General features: G+C 36.3%; 1 protein-coding gene across 5 annotated transcripts in view; it reads left to right on the forward strand.

Annotated features, from left to right (window-relative positions):
• ATP11B (ATPase phospholipid transporting 11B (putative)) overlaps positions 1 to 19896 on the forward strand; it is a 130650-nt gene that overhangs the window by 45032 nt on the left and 65722 nt on the right. For all 5 annotated transcript variants that reach the window (XM_047874416.1, XM_047874417.1, XM_047874418.1 and 2 more), the window contains exons 8-10: positions 1804 to 1851; positions 4040 to 4104; positions 7153 to 7234. In XM_047874416.1, the coding sequence (XP_047730372.1) occupies positions 1804 to 1851; positions 4040 to 4104; positions 7153 to 7234 (195 nt within the window). The remainder of the gene's footprint in view (positions 1 to 1803; positions 1852 to 4039; positions 4105 to 7152; positions 7235 to 19896) is intronic.

A 19896-nucleotide genomic window follows, 5' to 3' on the forward strand; every position in this document is an offset into this window, starting at 1 on the left:
GATTTCACTCATATGTGGGATTTCAGAAACAAAACAGGTGAACATATGAGAAGGGCAAAAAAAAGAAAGGGAAGCAAACCATAAGAGACTCTTAATGATAGAGAACAAACTGAGAGTTGATGGATGGGAGATAAGCTAAATGGGTGATGGGTGTTAAGGAGGGTACTTGTTATGATGAGCACTGGGTATTGTGTGTAAGTGATGAATCACTAAATTCTACTCCTGAAACCAATATTACATTATATGTTAACTAACTACAATTTAAATGTAAAATTAGAAGAAATGAAAATCATAATGTAGATCTATGTTTTTGACAGGACGTATTAAGTGGTAGGAAACGTTACTAGCAGTACTTATGGCATGACACCATTTTGTTTTTAAAATATATATGTGTCTATATACGGATGAAAAAAAAGTGGAAAACATACTCCAAAACATTAACAGTGTTTATATTTGAGTAGTGGGATTACCAGTCATTGTTGTTTCCCTATTGATGTCTTTTTAAATTGTCTGAATCATTTTATAAAATGTGTGTGTTTCAATGTATGTAGTCTTTATAATCAGAAAAGAGAGTAATGCAGCTATTTCTATGTTGAATCAAATTTAAGTGTGGGTTTGGAGAAATGGCTAAGGAAAGTGCAAAATGAGTTAATCCAGTATGTAACTGGCATAAATAGATAGGAGTACCTTAGAATCAAGGATAACAGGACAAATGAAATTAAGGAAAATAGGTCTGTTGTTGGAATTTAACGCAGCAAAATTGAGCTGATCACACATCATCTCTGAAAGATGCCCAGGAAATGGCAGCTGAATTGGTTCTTTGAATCTAAATCCAAAATTAAGGCTGAAATCAGGACTACATAAAATTCCAGTAAGTGGAGATTAAAAAAAAAAAAAAAAAAAAAACCTCCCTGATACAGGGTGCTGAAGGAAGTAGATAGAAGTAGGAGATTAGCAAGAAACAATAAAGCCAAAGTCTGCAAGCATCTGTGACTTGGAAACGGGTGGGGGGAGGGGGGAGTGGAGGCAGTAGTAACAGGGACATTTAGAAAGGACTGCCAATTTCTTTGTTTAAACGATTAACATGAAAGCTCTGTCTATAGTTTGTTTCAACTTAGAATTTGCCTCACTATAGTAGAAAGTGATTGCATCCTTGAATTGACTATGCTGTGGAGCTTTTCTGGTTGTGGAAGTTGGAACTGAAAAGCCAAGCTGTGAAAATCCATTATGATAACAGACCAGGCCACTCACTCTAGATTTCAGGCAACCAAAAGTTAAAGAAGGTCTGGAGTTCACGGATAGGTTTTTTCTTACTACTCTATCCCCACCACTTAACTCGCACAGTGTCATTGTTCAGTGACTATTCAGTGATGCATGAGTCAGTGAGTGTGTGAATGAATGATTCTAGTCACAGTAGACTTTATTTAATAAACTGTGATAAAATGTGTGAGCATTCATTGTGGGCTAGATAATACATTCATCTTTGTATAGAAATTATAAATTCTCATGATGACTAAACTAGTAATATGTGAAATTTGCATTATCATTTTGAAAACAGTTTTTCATTTACCTTATTCATAGCTGGAGTAGAGATGGCAAGATATTCAGTTTTTTAAAGCTTAATGACTGATAAGTATTTACTTATGTAATCTCTAACAGAAATATTAGACCATTCCTATATACAAAAGATTAGTTTTGTTTCATGTGTAAGAATAGTGCCAAAACTGTCAAAAACGCTTCACCCATTGGTGTCATAGGTAATATATCATTGGCTTTTTTGTAACATGTTGAATTCTTTGATAGATTCATGGGAAGAATGATAATAACTCAGCAAATGGAAGAAATTGTAAGGTAAGAATACATTTGCATTATCCAGTTACTTTTATGTGACAGTGTGTTGGGAGGGACTAAAATCAAATTAAAAGGAGAATAGGTAATTGGGCAGCATATCATGGAAAAGGATTAATTTAGAAGCCTAACTGGCTCAGTTCAAACAGCACGCAACTCGTGTTCTCAGCTTCATGAATTCAAACCTCACATTAGGTGTAGAGATTACTTAAATAATTTTTTTTAATTAAAAATAAAAATAAATAAAAACATTTAGCATTTCATCTAATAATTTGTAGCAGAAGAAGTAAGGATAAAACAAATCCCATGAAATGATATAAAAATAGTTTAGCAAGATTATTTGTGTACTTGTATTTCTTTTTCTTACAGTGTTAGGTAGTAACATAAAAGGAAATAGCCGTTCTTATTCAAATTTTTACACCTTTAAACCCACCACACTGGAAGTCTAGAGTACAAAAAATGTTTTATATAATGTTTGACAAGTATAAATATTATTGTCTTCTTCACTTCAGAATTATTCAGGAAGAACTACAGTATTTAGTGGCCAATATAAATCCTCTTATTTACTCTTTTGATTGGTATTTTTTTTAGTTGGTTGTGTTGGTGTGTTTGCCCTCAATATTCAGGTTAATTTCTGGCCCCTACATGAAAGGCTTTTAAGTTATTTCAGAAATGTGCTGATACATTGAGATTACATTGTTACTCATGACCACAAAGCCAAATTTAGAATAAATCTTGGAATCAGCCCTTGAACTTCTAATCCAATTAGCATTGTACCTCTTTTCTAAAGACATGTTCAGTTAATACTGGCTGCATGAAATAAGTTGCTGACATGAAAAGGTAAGCATTTTTTAAATGAACTCCTCAAGACAAGCCACCAAAAAACATCATGATGCCTCGGCACCAGTTCACATTTTTAATAAACATTAACATAGTAGCACATTCAGTAAACTCCTTAACAAGGTCTTTGTAAATGTAGGATCCCCTGCTGGATAACTATAACTAGCTTTTATTTTGATTTCTAGAGTGACATAGTGGGATATATATGTGGATACATATCTGAATTGCATTAAGATATTGTGGCTGGTAAAGCAAAAGATCAGTTATATTACCCAGCCCTTAAAATGGTTAAAAAGATTAGCCATGTTCTTTGCTGAAGCAGCCTGAGTGAGCTGATGGAATTATCTTTTAATTTGAAGCTTTTTATCATTATATTCCAATTTTATATGCCAGTGTGAGCTCAAAGTTTTTCTGTTCATTGTTGGAACCAGTACCAAGTGGGAAAAAGCTATTTTATGCCTCCTTAATAACTGATTTTGGAATATCCATGGAGTGTGCTCCAAATATGACTATTTAATAAAATCATACTTGTTAACCATGTCCCAAAATGTGAGCCTCTTTGGTTCATTAGATTTTTTAGAGTGTTTGGATTTGCAGACATCTTCAGAATTGGTTCAGATTCTGTTTGATTTGGGTAACTGGATATGTATGTTTCAGAAAAACATAAGGAATATCAACAAAATTAAAGCTTTTTTACTTATCCATAACAGTCTTATCATTTTTCTATCACTAAGAAAATACAATTTCCTTTCTAGTTATTCCTTCTCGTTTTATTTCTCCTTTATGGAGAGAAATTCAAACAGCAAGAAGACCTGTGCTCCAAGAAGTATGCAATGCAAGTAGTCAAGTTATAGTTGATCTTGCCTAGAAAAAGTACTAACTCACTTACTACTTTGTTTTATAATCCAGTATAATTTTAATTATGCAGAATTGATGCATTTATACACAAATCATACTATAATTCATGTTTATATTGCCTTTTAGAACCTTTAATTTTGTTCATAAATTTAAAATTTCATCATGTTAAACATTTTTAATCATTGGTTAATCTTTTGCTGTGTTTTATGTTTAAAAATCTTGAAACTGATGGCTTTGTGAGTTTATTTACAGGGGTAATCTTATTTCTGAGCCACTGATCTTAAAGTGACTGAAATGCTAAAGCAGGTATTTGTTGTTATGGTCACTAACATCATAATTGACCTAAACTGCTTTATAGTAACTGAGATTTTGGTTTTATATGAAAGCAGAGTTATAACTATGTTCAGGTATTTTCTGCTAAAGATGGCCATTTTAGAATGTAATTGAATTTTTAATATATTCAACTTTTTTTTTTTTTTTTAATCCCCCTTAGGCCTCTGGGGCCAGAGAGTCTCTTGCTTCGTGGAGCCAGGTTAAAAAATACAAAGGAAATTTTTGGTTTGTATATATTGAAAATTTCTAATTATGGATTCGTGTTGATGCTTTATATAAAATATTTTTTAAAACATAGCTTTTGTGGTCTTTTGGTTGGATAATTTACTTAATCAAATATTGTCTATGATAATTTTCTTACAAAGATTGTATAAAAGTAATTTTGTATATTTTTGTTGTTGATTCCTATTTTTGAATAATAGACTAGAACCTGGCTCTGTTGTTTGTGGATACTTGTGAAACACTGCTAAGAAGATAATTCTGGCAGTTCTGTTAATGGTGGTTGAGAACCAATGTAATCTGACATCATGGTTCAGTAAACCACCTGTATAATTCCATTATTATTCTTAGATTATATTCAACTGCTGACTCATTCTTTCATCCATTCAACAAATTTTTATTGACCTGTGACTATATGGCAGGTATTATTGGAATGTATACTGACTGAATCAAAAGGCCGAATAAATAGTGCTCTGGTGTTGGAGATCTAAATTAATTCACATGTTCTGAGTCAACTCTAGGCAAATCGTGAAGTCTTAATAATCTTTAGCTGTCAGCTATCTCCTCCCATTTTGGGAATGGCCCTTCATATACTGCCCAGCCTGTGTTATTCACTGAATGTTTAAAGCTTTTGAGGTTCTCTTCTTCACTCCCTTCTTTCCTATTAACTGTGTTATATCTTATCACTCAGTATGAGGCTCTCTGATAAAGAAATGCATATACTTATGAAAACAGAAAATAGGGGCCCCTGGGTGGCTCAGTCGGTTAAGCATCCAACTCTTGATTTCAGCTCAGGTCATGATTTCACAGTTCAAGAGTTCAAACTGCACGTTGGGCTCTGTGCTGACAGTGCAGAGCCTGCTTGGGATTCTTTCCCTCTTCTTCTCTCTCTGTCCCTCTCTGCCTGTATCTCTAAAATAAGTAAGCTTTAAAAATTAAAAAGAAAAGAAAATGGAAAATAGAAAGTGTTGGTGAGGATGTAGAGTACTTGGAACTCTCATTTGAGTGCTGGTGGGAATATAAAATGTCACAGCCAGTGAACAATAGTGTGGCAGTTCCTCAGTAAACTGTTCAACTTAGAATTATCATATGACCCAGCAATTCTACATATAACCCAGCAGTTCTACTCCTAGATATGTATCCAAAAGAATTGAAAGTAATTGTTCAAAGACTTGTCCAAGATAATCATAGCAGCAATATTCAATAGCTAAAGGGTAGAAACCACACAAATATCCATCAACTAATGAATGGATAAACAAAGTGTAGGATACTCATATAATGAAATATTATTCACTCATAAAAAATGAATTCTACTGATGAATGCTATAATATGGATAAACCTTGAAAACATGCTTAGTAAAAGTAGCCAGACACAAAAGGCGTATATGATTCCATTTACTTGAAATAATCAGAATAGGCAAATTCACAGACACAGAGAATAGATTTGTGGTTCCCAGGGGCTGAGGAGTGGAGGGGAATGGGGCATGATTGCTTAATGGGTACAGGGTTTTCTTTGAGGGTAATAAAAGTGTTTTCAAGTTAGTGAGGGTTGCACAACATTGTGATTGTACTGAGTGCCACTGAATTGTACACTTTAAGATGATTAAAACGGTAAACTGTATGTTATGTATATTTTTACCACAGTTAAAAACAAACAAACAAACACCATAATGATGTTCTGATGGCCAAAGCCAGAGAAAACCTTCAGGGCTTTTAGACCCTCTCATGTAATGCTGTATTTTAACACATCTCCCTGGCAGGAACGCCTTTCACATTCTTAAAATGTGTGTTTGCCTTTAGTTGGGTCTACTGGTATCTGCTGCAGCACCACCTCTCTCTCTTACATCATTCTGGCTGATTTCTCACATTTCTGTAATTTCAGTACCCTTTGTCATCTGCGTTATAATCCCTGCCTTTAAAGAATGGTGAAAATTCCAGGACAAATTTTTAGGAAAAAGGCATGATGAATCCTATACTACTTCTCAGCTTTCACTATATAAGGATGGGTGTGAATATTTGTTGATCATCTCTCTGCTTCTAGGCATTTTCCTATTTTGTCATACAAATATCACAACAATTCTGTGAGGTATATTTTCCTATTTAAAGATGGGAAGGGAAACAGACTCAGATTAAATAACTTGCCCAAGGACACAGAGCTAGTAAGTGGCAGAGGCAGCACTCAAATCAAGGTCTAACTACAAAGTTTGTTATAAAGCTGGTCTTACCTAATTTCATCTACTTCCCAATTTTAGGCTGTTAATACTATCATTTTTGCTCATCCCAGTCATTCACATAGGCACACATTTTTATTTTACTTTATTTTTTTTTAAACATTTATTTATTTTCGAGAGACACAGAGTGCGAGTGGGGCAAGGCAGAGAGAGAGGGAGACACAGAATCCAAAATAGGCTCCAGGCTCTGAGCTGTCATTACAGAGCCCGACGTGGGGCTTGAACTCAGTAACCATGAGATCATGACCTGAGCCAACGTCAGCTGCTTAACTGACCGAGCCACCCAGGTGCCCCAGTAGGCACACATTTTTAAAATAGTACTTTCCTTTTGTTTACTTAATTTCTTCTGACAGATTTCCGTATTATTTCTCTAGTGGTAGAAAATTATGTCTAGCCTTCACAGATTCCGGCATTCAAAGCCTTTCGAACTCTGACCTCATTCCATTGTTCATGAAAACCTAACAGAAAGTGCTTTTCCATTTCTGTCTTTGTTAACACTTTTTGCTCTATCTATAACGGCCTTTCCTGCCATCTTTACGTTTTCAAATCCTTTTCTTCCATCGGTTCCAGCTCTAATAATATCTCTCATTCAGATATATTAATTATAACTCAGAAACGGAATCCCCGTGCCTTCCCCTTCCAGCAGGTTAAGTGACTGGAGTTCTTCAAAATTGGACTTGGAAAGCCTTTTAAAAACTCCAGAAAGACTTAAAGAAAGCCAAATTGTAACAACAATCAGACAGTACACTCCCTTTCATGCTAGTGAGTACATCTGTTTGGTGAAATATGCTAGATTATTTTTAAAGAGTGTTTTGTTTTGCAGGTGTTGCTATATACACTGGAATGGAAACAAAGATGGCATTAAATTACAAGAGCAAGTCACAGAAACGATCTGCAGTAGAAAAGTAAGTTGTCTATTTTCATTTATTTACACATGAATATGTCTATGTATTCATATATGTATAAAATACTATGTATATAAAAATACATGTCAGTCAACAAAAGATGGTATTCTTGATGATAGGGATGTATACATGTAGCATTTTGCACAATGTTTGGCATATAGTAGGTGCTAGATTATGACTTTAAATCAACAGCTTTAAAATAATACTATTGGATAATAATGGAATCACTTGATCAGACTAATCCTCCTACAGATAGCAATTATGAAATCTGGACAAAAATTTTTTTACATAAACAAGTATCCGAAAATACAGGAGAGTATTTTCCCGTAACTTCTTGCCTGAAGGCGCTCCCTAATTCATGTGCTGCATAGGGCATCAGAGAGCCTGAGCTTTACAAGATTTAAGTGTTGGAGGACAAGGTTTAAAGCTAGAAAAACAACTAGACAGAGGTAAAACTGTGTAGGGGAGGGAGCCACAGAAGGGAATGAACTCTGTACATAAATTATGCCTAAATCTTTGACGATTAGACCTATACATGTGCAAGAGAGACCCTGGTGGGCTTAGCAGAAAAACAGTGTCAGGAGGCGGGAAGAACAGAACATAGAATTTTGCTATTGTCTATTGCAGTGGAAACAGAGTTTGATGTTTGAGCCTAGCCAAGTTAACTTCCTGCTGGAATGAAAATCAGCACTCTTGTGAAGAACATAAAAGAGTACAGTCTTTACAACCTGTTATTTATAAAATTCAGTATGTAATCAAAAATAAGTAGACATATGAAGAAAATGTAATTTGTATTCAAGAGAAGAAGCACTCAATAGAAATTGTCTCCATAATGTTCTGTATCTTGCAGTTAACAGACAAGGTCTTTAGAGCAGATATTATAAGTATTTTTTAAGGGCCTAAAAAAAGATGTGACTAAACACATGTAAAATATCAGCAAAGAAATGGAAACTACAGAAAACAGTATGGAGGTTCCTCAAAAAGTTAAAAGTAGAACTGCCCTGTGATTCAGCAATTACACTACTAGGTGTTTACCCAAAGGATACAAAAACACTGATTTGAAGGGATACATGCCTCCTGATATTTATACCAGCACTATCACCAATAACCAAATTATGGAAAGAGCCCAGATGTGCACCAACTGATGATTGGATAAAGATATGGAGTGTGTATGTATGTATGTATGTATGTATGGTATATACACACACTGGAATATTACTCAGCATCAAAAAGAATGAACCTTGCCATTTGTAACATGGATGGAGCTATGGAGTATTATGCTAAGTGAAATAAGTCAGAGAAAGACAAATACCATACCATATTATTTCACTCACGTGTAGAATTTAAGAAACAAGTGAACATAGGGGGGGAACAAAAAGAGGCAGACCAGGGGCGCCTGGGTGGCGCAGTTGGTTAAGCGTCCGACTTCAGCCAGGTCACGATCTCGCAGCCCGTGAGTTCGAGCCCCGCATCAGGCTCTGGGCTGATGGCTCAGAGCCTGGAGCCTGGTTCCGATTCTGTGTCTCCCTCTCTCTCTGCCCCTCCCCCGTTCATGCTCTGTCTCTCTCTGTCCCCAAAATAAATAAATGTTGAAGAAAAAAAAAAATTAAAAAAAAAAAAAAAGGCAGACCAAGAAACAGATTCTTAACTATGGAGAACAAACTGATGGTTGTCAGAGGGGAAGTGAGGTGGGGGATGGGTTAAAAGGTGATGGTTATTAAAGAGAGCACTTGTGAAGAGCACCAGGTGTTGTATGTGATTGATGAATCATTAAATTCTATACCTGAAACTAGTGTGGCACTGTGTGTTAACTAACTGGAATTTAAATAAAAATTTGAGGGGAAAAAAAAAGAAATGGAAACTATAAAGAGAATTCAGATATTCTTGAGTTGAAAATCTAATTACTGAAATGTAAATGTCATTAGATGGGCTCAATACCAGATTGAGGAAGGCAGCAGAAATTGTCGGTGAATTTTAAAAAGCAATAGAAATTATTCAGTCTGAAGAACAGAGAGAAAAAAGATTGAAGAAAAAATGAACAGAATTTCAGAACCATGTGAATACACAATATTAAGCTATTTAGCATAATTCTACTTGAGTCCTTCCCCAAAGAGGAGAGAACAGTAGGGGCAGAATAAAGATATCTGAAAAAATAATAATGGCAAGTTTCTTGAATTTGAAAAAACACAGTGGTAATTTAAATCTAGCAAATCAAAATTTGTGGACTCAAGGCAAAACCTAAATTAAAGAGAAATTTCGAGCTATGAGTGTTTACATAAGAGGAAGAAAAGCTTAAAATAGTCATCTAAGTTTCTACCTTAGGAAGCAAGATAAAGAGAGTAATTATACCCAATCAGAGAAGAAAGAGAACAGATATTAAAGATGTGAGCTGGGGCGCCTGGGTGGCTCAGTCGGTTAAGCGTCCGACTTCAGCTCAGGTCAGGATCTTGCGGTCTGTGAGTTCGAGCCCTGCATCGGGCTCTGGGCTGATGGCTCAGAGCCTGGTGCCTGCTTCCGATTCTGTGTCTCCCTCTCTCTCTGACCCTCCCCTGTTCATGCTCTGTCTCTCTCTGTCTCAAAAATAAATAAAAACGTTAAAAAAAAAATTTTTTTTTTAAAAAAAGATGTGAGCTAAAACCAATAGAAGAGAAAACAAATAATAGACAAAATTAACAAAGCTGAAACTGGTTCTTTGGAAATAATAACAAAATTAATAAATCTCTACTTTCTCAATCTAGATTTAGGGATTAAAGGGGAAAAAAAGAGAAGTATTAGGAGAGAGAAAACTAAAAAATTACCAACATCAAGAATGAAAAACAAGACAGTACAGATCCTACCTACTGTGGTCACTTTATCCACAGATAAAGAAATATGATGAAACACTTTATTTAACTACATTTTTTTAACTTAAATGAAGTGGACAAATTCTTTGAAAACACAACATATAAAAATTAACACAGGAAGAGACAGAAAATCTAAATAACCCTATCAAAGAGATTTAATTTATTATATATAAAATATATATTTTTATATAAATATATATTATATATTTTATATATATCATATATTATATATAAAATATATAATATATTATGTAAAAATATAAAAAAATAAAAAAAATATGTCCACACAAAGGGATAGTCTTTTCAACACACAATGCTGGAACAGTTAGACATCCATATGCCAGAAACCAAATTTTCACCCTTCTCTTCACCACATACAAAAACTAACTCAAAATAAAACCTATACATAAGAACTTAATCTGTAAAACATGAGAGAAAATACTTGTGACTTTGGGTTAAGGAAACATTTGTTTGATGGGAAACATACAAAAAAGGAACCAAAAACCAAACCAAAAATTGATAAATTTCATCAAAATTAAAAACTTCAGCATACCTGAAGCTGATATGACATTGTATGTCAATGTTAAAAGAAATTAATGCTTGTATTTCAAAAGACACTGCTGAAAAAATGAAAACACAAGCCACAGACTAGGAAAAATACTTACAAAGCACATATTTTGTAAAGGACTCCTATCCAAAATATGCATTTTCACAACTTCTTTTCAACATTATTCTAGAAGCCTTATTCAGTGTCACCAGACAAAGAAATAAAAGGCATAAATATTAGAAAGTAAGAACTAAAATTGTCCTTACTGGAGAACACATGATTTGTCACATAGCTGTACGCATTCAAAATTAAAACTATTGGAACTAATAGTGAGTTTTAGCAAGGTCAAAACATGGTGAGAGATATTAAAGATTTATCCATTAAATAAATGACAAAATCACACTAATAGATTGGCAGGCTGAGTATTGTTAAGCTGTCAGGTGATGTCTTGATTGTTTCAATCCTAGTTAAAATCCCTGCAAACTTTTTTGTGGTAATTGACAAGATGATTCTAAAATGAATATTGAAATACACTGGCTAAAATGCATACATAGAATACATAAAGAAAATAGTCCCTTGAAAGAAAGCTGTAGGGGATGCCTAGGTGCCTCAGTCAGTTGAATGTCTGGCTCTTGACTTTGTCTCAGGTCATGGTCTCAAAGTTGGTGAATTCAAGTCCCATATTATGCTCTGTGCTGACAGCATGGAGCCTGCTTGGGATTCCCTCTCTCCCCCTCTCTCTCTGCCCCTGCCCTGCTCGTGTGCTCTATTTCTCTCTCTCTCTCAAAATAAATAAATAAACTTTAAAAATTGAAAAGAAAAGAAAGCTGTAGGAGTTATATTCCCTGACTTTAAGACTTATTATAAAGCTGGTGAAGGGACCAGGGTTGAAGGGGTGGAAGGCAGATGGGATATGGAAAATGAGTTCAGATTAAGGGAACTAATACCTTACCGGAAGACAGGCACAGTAGATGTCTATCTGTCTGGAGTGAGAGCTCAATGGGAATTAGAGGATGTCGAGAAGGAGGATCCAGGTTTTAGTAAAGAAGATTTTGGCGTTTAGTCTGAAAAACTGTTGATTGAACGTATACAGTAGAGGGGGATATCCAACATGGCAGAGAAGTAGGGGAACCTGAAGTTCCCTCTCAAACACAGCAGTGTTGAGGGCAAGGGACTTTGAATTCCAAGAGTCTGGGCTGTAGAGTGACAGAGACATGTCCATGGGGACAACCTGGCAGGCCATACGTGCGTGATTGCAAACTGGGAGAGATAAAATGTGCAGTGTAGGCACGGAGGGGAGAGATCCCCTTCTGCAGACAAAGGGAAGAAAAAGAGAGGCTGTGGAAGTGCAGGAATGTATTTGGACAAGAGAAAAAACAATGGACTGGGGACGGAGAAAGAGCCAATCTCTAACTGTGGGGCTTTCTTTGGACTGGGGCTGGCTGCCCAGTTCACGCACCTGGGGAGGAAGGGAGCTAGCCCCAGGCTCAGTAACTAGTTCAGAGGCACAGTCTGCAGTGAGAGAAAGCGATTCCCTCCCTTGAGTGCTGTGGGAAGAAGGTATATAACCATTCAAAGGACAAGAGACCCTGCCTGTGCTCACCAGCCAGAGGCCATTCATCAGCGGTGTGGAGCGGCACTTCCCTGGAACCAGGACACACGGAGTGGGACCCTTTAAGACATTGGGGTTTAAATCCCAGCTGAGCACCAGGGAGGTGCAGGAGTTGGCAGAGCAGGACAAACCACCTAGTCCATGCCAGTGCGTCACTGGGAGGAGGCCCTCCATCCCTGGAGTGGAGTGGCACGGCACTTCCCTGGAACTGGGGTGTGCAGAGCAGGACCCTTTAAGACATCTGGGTTTGAATCCCAGACAAGCCCCAGGGAGGCGTGGGAGACTGTGGAGTGGAAAAAAAACAAGGCCCACTTGCGCCAGCACAGTACTATGAGGCACTCTGTGAACAGAGTGATTTGAGACACCCAGTTTTTGCATTTTCTGATTTAATTCATGGGCAGTTTTCTTCCTTTTCTCCTTCTTATTTCGTCCCTCCTCTAGTCTGGTTGTTCTGGTTGTTGGTTTGTTTAAGCAGACATATTTATTCCATTCCACTTATACCTGTTCTATATCTCTTTCTTTATTTTCCTTTCTCTCTCTAGATTAAGCCATATAGTTTTTCTGCCTGGTCAATTTTTTTTCCCTGCCCCTGTCATTTTTCTCTTTGTATGGGATAAGGCCTTCCACCAACACTGCCCTATCCTCCAACACTGTTGTTTGTTGTTGTGATGGTGGTAGGTTTGTTTTTTGTTTTTCTTTCCCAGAGCTACTTCACCGAACAAATCAAAGCACATCTGGTGGAGGGTCCAAAACATCACTACGAGTAGGGAGGTAAAACAACCAGAGTCACAACAACAGAGAGCAAGTAACACACTCCAAAAAACACTTCCTGAAGGGCCAGGTCCTGGACAGTGCTCACAGGTGCAGGATACATAATAGCTTTTAAAACACATAAGAGACAGAAAACTAGCCAAAATGACGAAACAGAAGAATTCTTCTCAAAAAAACATTCCAGGAAGAAATGACAACTAAAGACTTGATCAAAACGGATATAAACAATATATCTGATCAAGAATTTAGAATAATAGTCATAAGATTAATCGCTGGGTTTGACAAAAGCATAGACGACAGCAGAGAATCTATTGCTGCGAGATCAAGGAATAAAAAATAGTCATGACAAATTTAAAAAACGCTGTAAATGAGGTACAAAATAAACTGGATGTGCTGACAGGATTGAAGAGACAAAGGGGAGAATAAGTGAAATAGAAGATAAAATTATGGAAAAAGATGAAGCTGAGAAAAAGAAAAAAAATTCTAGACCACGAGGGGAGAATTTGAGAACTAAATGATGAAATGAAATGTAATAATATCCATATCATAGGAGGTCCAGAAGAAGAAGAGAGAGAGAGAAAGAGAGAAGGTGTACTTGGACAACTCGTAGCTGAGAACTTCACAATTTGGGGAAGGAAACAGATATTGAAATCCAGGAGGCACACAACTCTCTTCAGACGTAATAGGAATCTATCTTCTACACGATATATCATAGTGAAACTGGCAAAACACAAAGATGAAAAGAGAATTCTGAAAGCAGGTAGGGACAAACGGGCCTTAACCTACAAGGGTAGACACATAAGAGTAGTAGCAGACCTATCTACTGAAACATGGCAGGCCAGAAGGAAGTGGCAGGAAATATCAATGTGCAGAATGGGAAAAATATGCAACCAAGAATCCTTTATCCAACAAGGCTGCTGATGTTCAGAATAGAAGGAGGGATAAAGGTTTTCCCAGCCAAACAAAAACTGAAGGAATTCATCACCACTAAACCAGCCTTCTAAGAGATCCTAAGGGAGACTGTTGGAATGTTGCAAAGGACCAGAGACATCATTATAAGCATGAAACCTACAGATAATACAATGACACTAAGTCCATATCTTTCAATAATAACACTGAATGTAAATGGACTAAATGCTCCAATCAAAAGACATACGGTATCAGAATGGATTAAAAAACAGAAGACCCATCTATTTGCTGTCTACAAGAGACCCGTTTTAAACCTGAGGACACCTTCAGATTGAAAGTGAGGGGATGGAGAACCATCTATCATGCTACTGGAAGTCAAAACAAAGCTGGAGTACCCATACTTACATCAGACAAACTAGATTTTAAACTAAAGGTTGTAATGAGATGAAGAAGGGCTTTATATCATAATTGTGGGGTCTAGCCATCAAGAAGAGCTAACAATTACAAATGTTTATGCACCCAGTTTGGAAGCACCCAAATATATAAAATAATTCACAAACATTAGCAACCTTATTGATAAAAATGTGGTAATTGCAGGGGACTTTAATACTCCACTTACAGCAGAGGACAGATTTTGTAGACAGAAAAATCAATAAAGAAACAATGGCCCTGAATGATACACTGGACCAGATGGACTTGACAGATGTATTCAGAACTTTTCATCCAAAAGCAGCAGAATACACATTCTTCTCAACTGCACACGGAATATTCTCCAAGATAGATCACATACTACGTCACAAAACGGCCCTCAATAAATATAAAAGAATTGAGATCATAGTGTACACGTTTTCAGATCACAATGCTATGAAACTTGAAATCAACCACAGGAAAAAGTTTGGAAAACCTCCAAATGCATGGAAGTTAAAGAACATCCTACTAAATAATGAATGGGTCAACCAGGCAATTAAAGAAGAAATTTAAAAATATATGGAAACAAATGAAAATGAAAACATGACAGTCCAAACCTTTTGGGATGCAGCAAAGGCAGTCCTAAGAGGAAAATACATTGCAATCCAGACCTATCTCAAGAAATAAGGAAAATCCCAAATACAAAATCTAACAGCACACCTAAAGGAACTAGAAGCAGAACAGCAAAGAAACCCCAAGGCCAGGAGAAGAAGAGAAATAATAAAGATTAGAGCAGAATAAACAATATAGAATCCAAAAAAAAAAAAAAAGAGTAGAACAGATCAATGAAACTAAGAGTTGTTTTTTTGAAAAAATAAAATTGATAAATCCCTAGCCAGACTTCTCAAAAAGAAAAGATATTGTACCCAAATAGGTAAAATCACGAATCAAATTGGACTTATTACAACCAACCCCTCAGAAATACAAATAATTATCTGAGAATACTATGAAAAATTATATAACAGCAAACTGGACAACCTGGAAGAAATGGACAAATTCCTAGACACCCACACACTACCAAAACTCAAATTGGAAGAGATAGAAAATTTGAACAGACCCATAACTAGTGAAGAAATTGAATCAGTTATCAAAAATCTCCCAACAAATTAGAGTCCTGGGCTGGATGGCTTCCCAGGGGAATTCTACCAGCCATTTAAAGCAGAGTTCATACCTATCTTTCTCAAGCTGTTCCAAAAAACAGAAACGAAAGCGGACTCATTTTATGAAGCCAGCATTACCTTTGTTCCCAAATCAGACAGCAACCCAGCAAAAAAAAAGAATTATAGGCCAATGTCCCTGATGAACATGGATACAAAAATTCTCAACAAGATACTAGCAAATTGAATTCAACAGCATATAAAAAGAATTATTCACTATGATCAAGTGGGATTCATTCCTGGGCTGCAGGGCTGGTTCAGTATTCACAAATCAATCAATGTGATACATCACATTAATAAAAGAAAAGATAAAAACCACATGATCCTGTCAATAGATGCAGAAAAAGCATTTGACAAAATAACAGCATCCTTTCTTAATAAAGCCCTCAAGAAAGTCGGGATAGAAGGAACATACCTAAACATCATAAAAGCAATATATGAAAAGCCTACAGCTAATATCCTTAATGGGGAAAAACTGAGAGCTTTCCCCCTGAGATCAGGAACACGACCGGAATGTCCACTCTCATGACTGTTGTTTAACATAGTGTTGGAAGACCTAGCATCAGCAGTCAGACAGCAAAATGAAATAAAAGGCATCAAAATTGGCAAAGAAGAAGTCAGACTTTCACTTTTTGCAGATGACATGATACTGTACATGAAAAACCTGAAAGACTCTACCAAAAAGCTGCTAGAACTGAAACATTAATCCAGCAAAGTCACAGGATACAAAATCAATGTACAGAAGTTGGTTGCACTTCTATACACCAATAATGAAGCAACAGAAAGAGAAAAAAAAGACGTCGATCCCAATTACAGTTGCACCAAGAACCATAAAATACCTAGGAATAAACCTAACCAAAGATGTAAAAGACCTGTATGCTGAAAACTACAGAAAACTTATGAAGGAAATTGAAGAAGACACAAAGAAATGGAAAAACATTCCATGCTCATGGATTGGAAGAATAATATTGTTAAAATGTCATTACTACCCAATGTACATATTCAATGCAATCCCAAGCAAAATTGCACTAGTATTCTTCTCAAAGCTAGTAAAAACAATCCTAAAATTTGTATGGAACCACAAAAGACCCGGAATAACGGAAGTAATGTTGAAAAAGGAAACTAAAGCAGGAGGCATCACAATCCCAGACTTTAGCCTCTATTACAAAGCTGTAATCATCAAGACAGTATGGTATTGGCCCCAAAACAGACACACAGACCAATGAAATAGAATACATAACCCAGAATTGGACCCACAAATGCATGGCCAACTAATCTTTGACAAAGCTAGAAAGAGTATCCAATGGAAAAACAGTCTCTTTAGCAAATGGTGCTGAGAGAACTGGGCAGCAACATGCAGAAGAATGAAACTAGATACCTTTGTTACACCATAAACAAAAATAAACCCAAAATGGATGAAAGACCTGAATGTGAGACAGGAAACCATCAAAGCCCTAGAGGAGAAAACAGGAAACAACCTCTTTGACCTCAGCCACAGCAATTTCTTGGTCAACATGTCTCTAAAGGCAATGGAATTAAAAGCAAAAATGAATTATTGGGACCTCATCAAGATAAAAAGCTTCTGCACTACAAAGGAAACAGTCAATAAAACTAAAAGGCAACTGACAGAATGGGAAAAGTATTTGCAAATGACAGATAAAGGGTTAGCATCCAAAATCTATAAAGAACTTATCAAACTCAACACCCAAAAAACAAATAATCCAGTGAAGAAATGGGCAGAAGACATGAATAGACAGTATTCCAAAGAAGACATCCAGATGCCCAACAGACACATGAGAAGATGCTCAACGTAACTCATCATCAGGGAAAGACAAATCAAAACCAAACTGAGATACCACCTCATACCTGTCAGAGTGGCTAAAATTAACAAATCAGGAAACCACAGATGCTGGTGCGGATGTGGAGAAACGGGAGCCCTCTTGCACTGTTGGTGGGATGCAAACTGGTGCAGCTGCTCTGGAAAACAGTGTGGAGGTTCCTCAAAAAATTAAAAATAGAATTACCCTATAGCCCAGCAATAGCACTACTAGGAATTTATCCAAGGGATACAGGAGTGCTGATTCATGGGGGCACATGTACCCCAATGTTTATAGCAGCGCTTTCAAGAATAGCTAAATTATGGAAAGAACCTAAATGTCTGTCAACTGATGAATGGATAAAGGTGTGGTTTATATATACAATGGAACACTACGTGGCAATGAGAAAGAATGAAATCCTGCCATTTGCAGCAACGTGGATGGAACGTTTATGCTAAGTGAAATAAGTCAGAGAAAGGCAGATATCATGTTTTCATTCATATGTGAATCTTGAGAAAATTAACAGAAGACCATGGAGGAAGAGAAGGGTAAAAAAAATAGTTACAAACAGAGAGGGAGGGAGGCAAACTGTAAGAGACTCTTAAATACAGAGAACAAACTGAGGGTTGATGGGGGGGGGGGTAGAGGGGAAAATGAGTGATGGGCATTGAGGAGGGCAGTTGGGATGAGCACTGGATGTTGTATGTAAGTGATGAATCACGGGAATCTGCCCACAAAAGCAAGAGCACACTGTACACACTGCATGTTAGCCAATTTGACAACAAATTATATTTAAAAAATAATAATAAAGAATTTCAGATTATAAATAAAAAGTATACAATAGAGAGTGGGTGCAAAGCTATAGTAAATATAATATGGTATTAGCAAAAAAAGACATTTCATTGGAATAAACTAGAGTTGAGAAATAGACCCATTCATATATGGTCAATTGATTTTCAACCAAAGCATCAAGTAAATTCAGTGAGGAAAATGATAGTCTTTTCATTAAAAGATGCCACAATAATTGGATATCCATATGGGAAAAAAATAATAAACCTCAATTCCTATATTACCTCATACTCCAGAAAGTTTTTGAAGGTGGGTCATATACCTAAATGGAAAGGCTAAAACTATAAAACTTTTAATTTTTTTTAATGTTTGTTTATTTTTGAGAGAGAGACAGCTCAAGCCGGGGAGGGACAGAAAGAGAGGGAGACAGAATCCAAAGCAGGCTCCAGGCTCCAAGCTGTCCGAACAGAGCCCTGTGCAGGGCTCGAACTTGCAAACTGTGAGATCATGATCTGAGCCAAAATCGGATGCTTAGTGACTAAGCCACCCTGGCACCCGAAACTATAAAACTTTTAGAAGAAAACTTAGGAAGATTTCTTCACAACCTGGGGATAGGTAAATATTTTGTAGGATAAATAAACAATACCACAAAAGAAAAAATTGGCTAGCTCTACTTCCGCAAAATTAAAAACTTCTTAGACTACACAATTAAGGAAATGATCAAGGAAGCCACAAACTGGGTGATGGTATCATAAAACATTTATCTGACAAAGGATTTGTATCCAGAATATATAGTGATACATTAAAAGCTCCTCTAAGTCTATAATAAAAACAGTGCAATGAAAAAAATGGATATAAGACTGGAGCAGAGAAATTTTTACAAAGAAATGTACAAAAGGCTAGTAAACATACAAAAAAGTGTACAATGTTATTAGTCATGAGAAAGATGCAAATTAAAACTGTAAAGAGATACATACCAATATACACTTAGAGGATTGACAAAAATTAAAAATCTAAAGGTTCGAAATATTGGCTAGGACATGGAGCAGCTAGAACTCTTTTAAATATTCTATGGGTCACAGAGAAAATTTTAAAGAATTTTTTTTTTTAATATCCAGAAGTTAATGAAAATACAGTGTATCAAATTTTGAAGGATGAAGCTAAAGCAGTGCTGAGAGAGAAATTTATAGCACTTGTATTAGTGTTCTCCGGAGAAACAGAACCAGTAGGAATATACGTAGATGTATGTAAGAGATTTATTATAGGAGTTGGCTCATGTGGTTGTGAAGGCCACAAAATCCCACAGTCTGCAGTCTGCAAACTGGAGAAACAGGAAAGCTGATGGTATGATGCAGTCAGTATCCAAAGGCCTGAGGATGGCCCCTGATACGAACCTGGAGCTCTGACATCCCAACTTAAGAAAAGAAAAAAATTCATCCTTTGCCTTTTTTATTTCATTTGGGCCCTCAGTTATGATACCCACCTATGTTGGTAAGGGCATATTTCTGTACTGAGACTGTTTTATCAAATACTAATCTCTGGAAGATACAGTATTTATAGTATCAAATAGTAGTATCAAATAGTAATCTCTGGAAGAGATAAATACCCTCACAGACACACCCCAAAGTAATGTTTTACCAGCTGTCATCTCTTAGCCCAGTCAAGTTTAGATTAACCATCACAGCACTAGATAGTTAACATTAGTAAAGAAACACCGACAGAAACTGAAATTAGTGCTGATCAAAGAAT

The sequence above is a fragment of the Prionailurus viverrinus genome, chromosome C2 (assembly GCF_022837055.1).
Source record: "Prionailurus viverrinus isolate Anna chromosome C2, UM_Priviv_1.0, whole genome shotgun sequence".
NCBI classification, from domain to species: domain Eukaryota; kingdom Metazoa; phylum Chordata; class Mammalia; order Carnivora; family Felidae; genus Prionailurus; species Prionailurus viverrinus.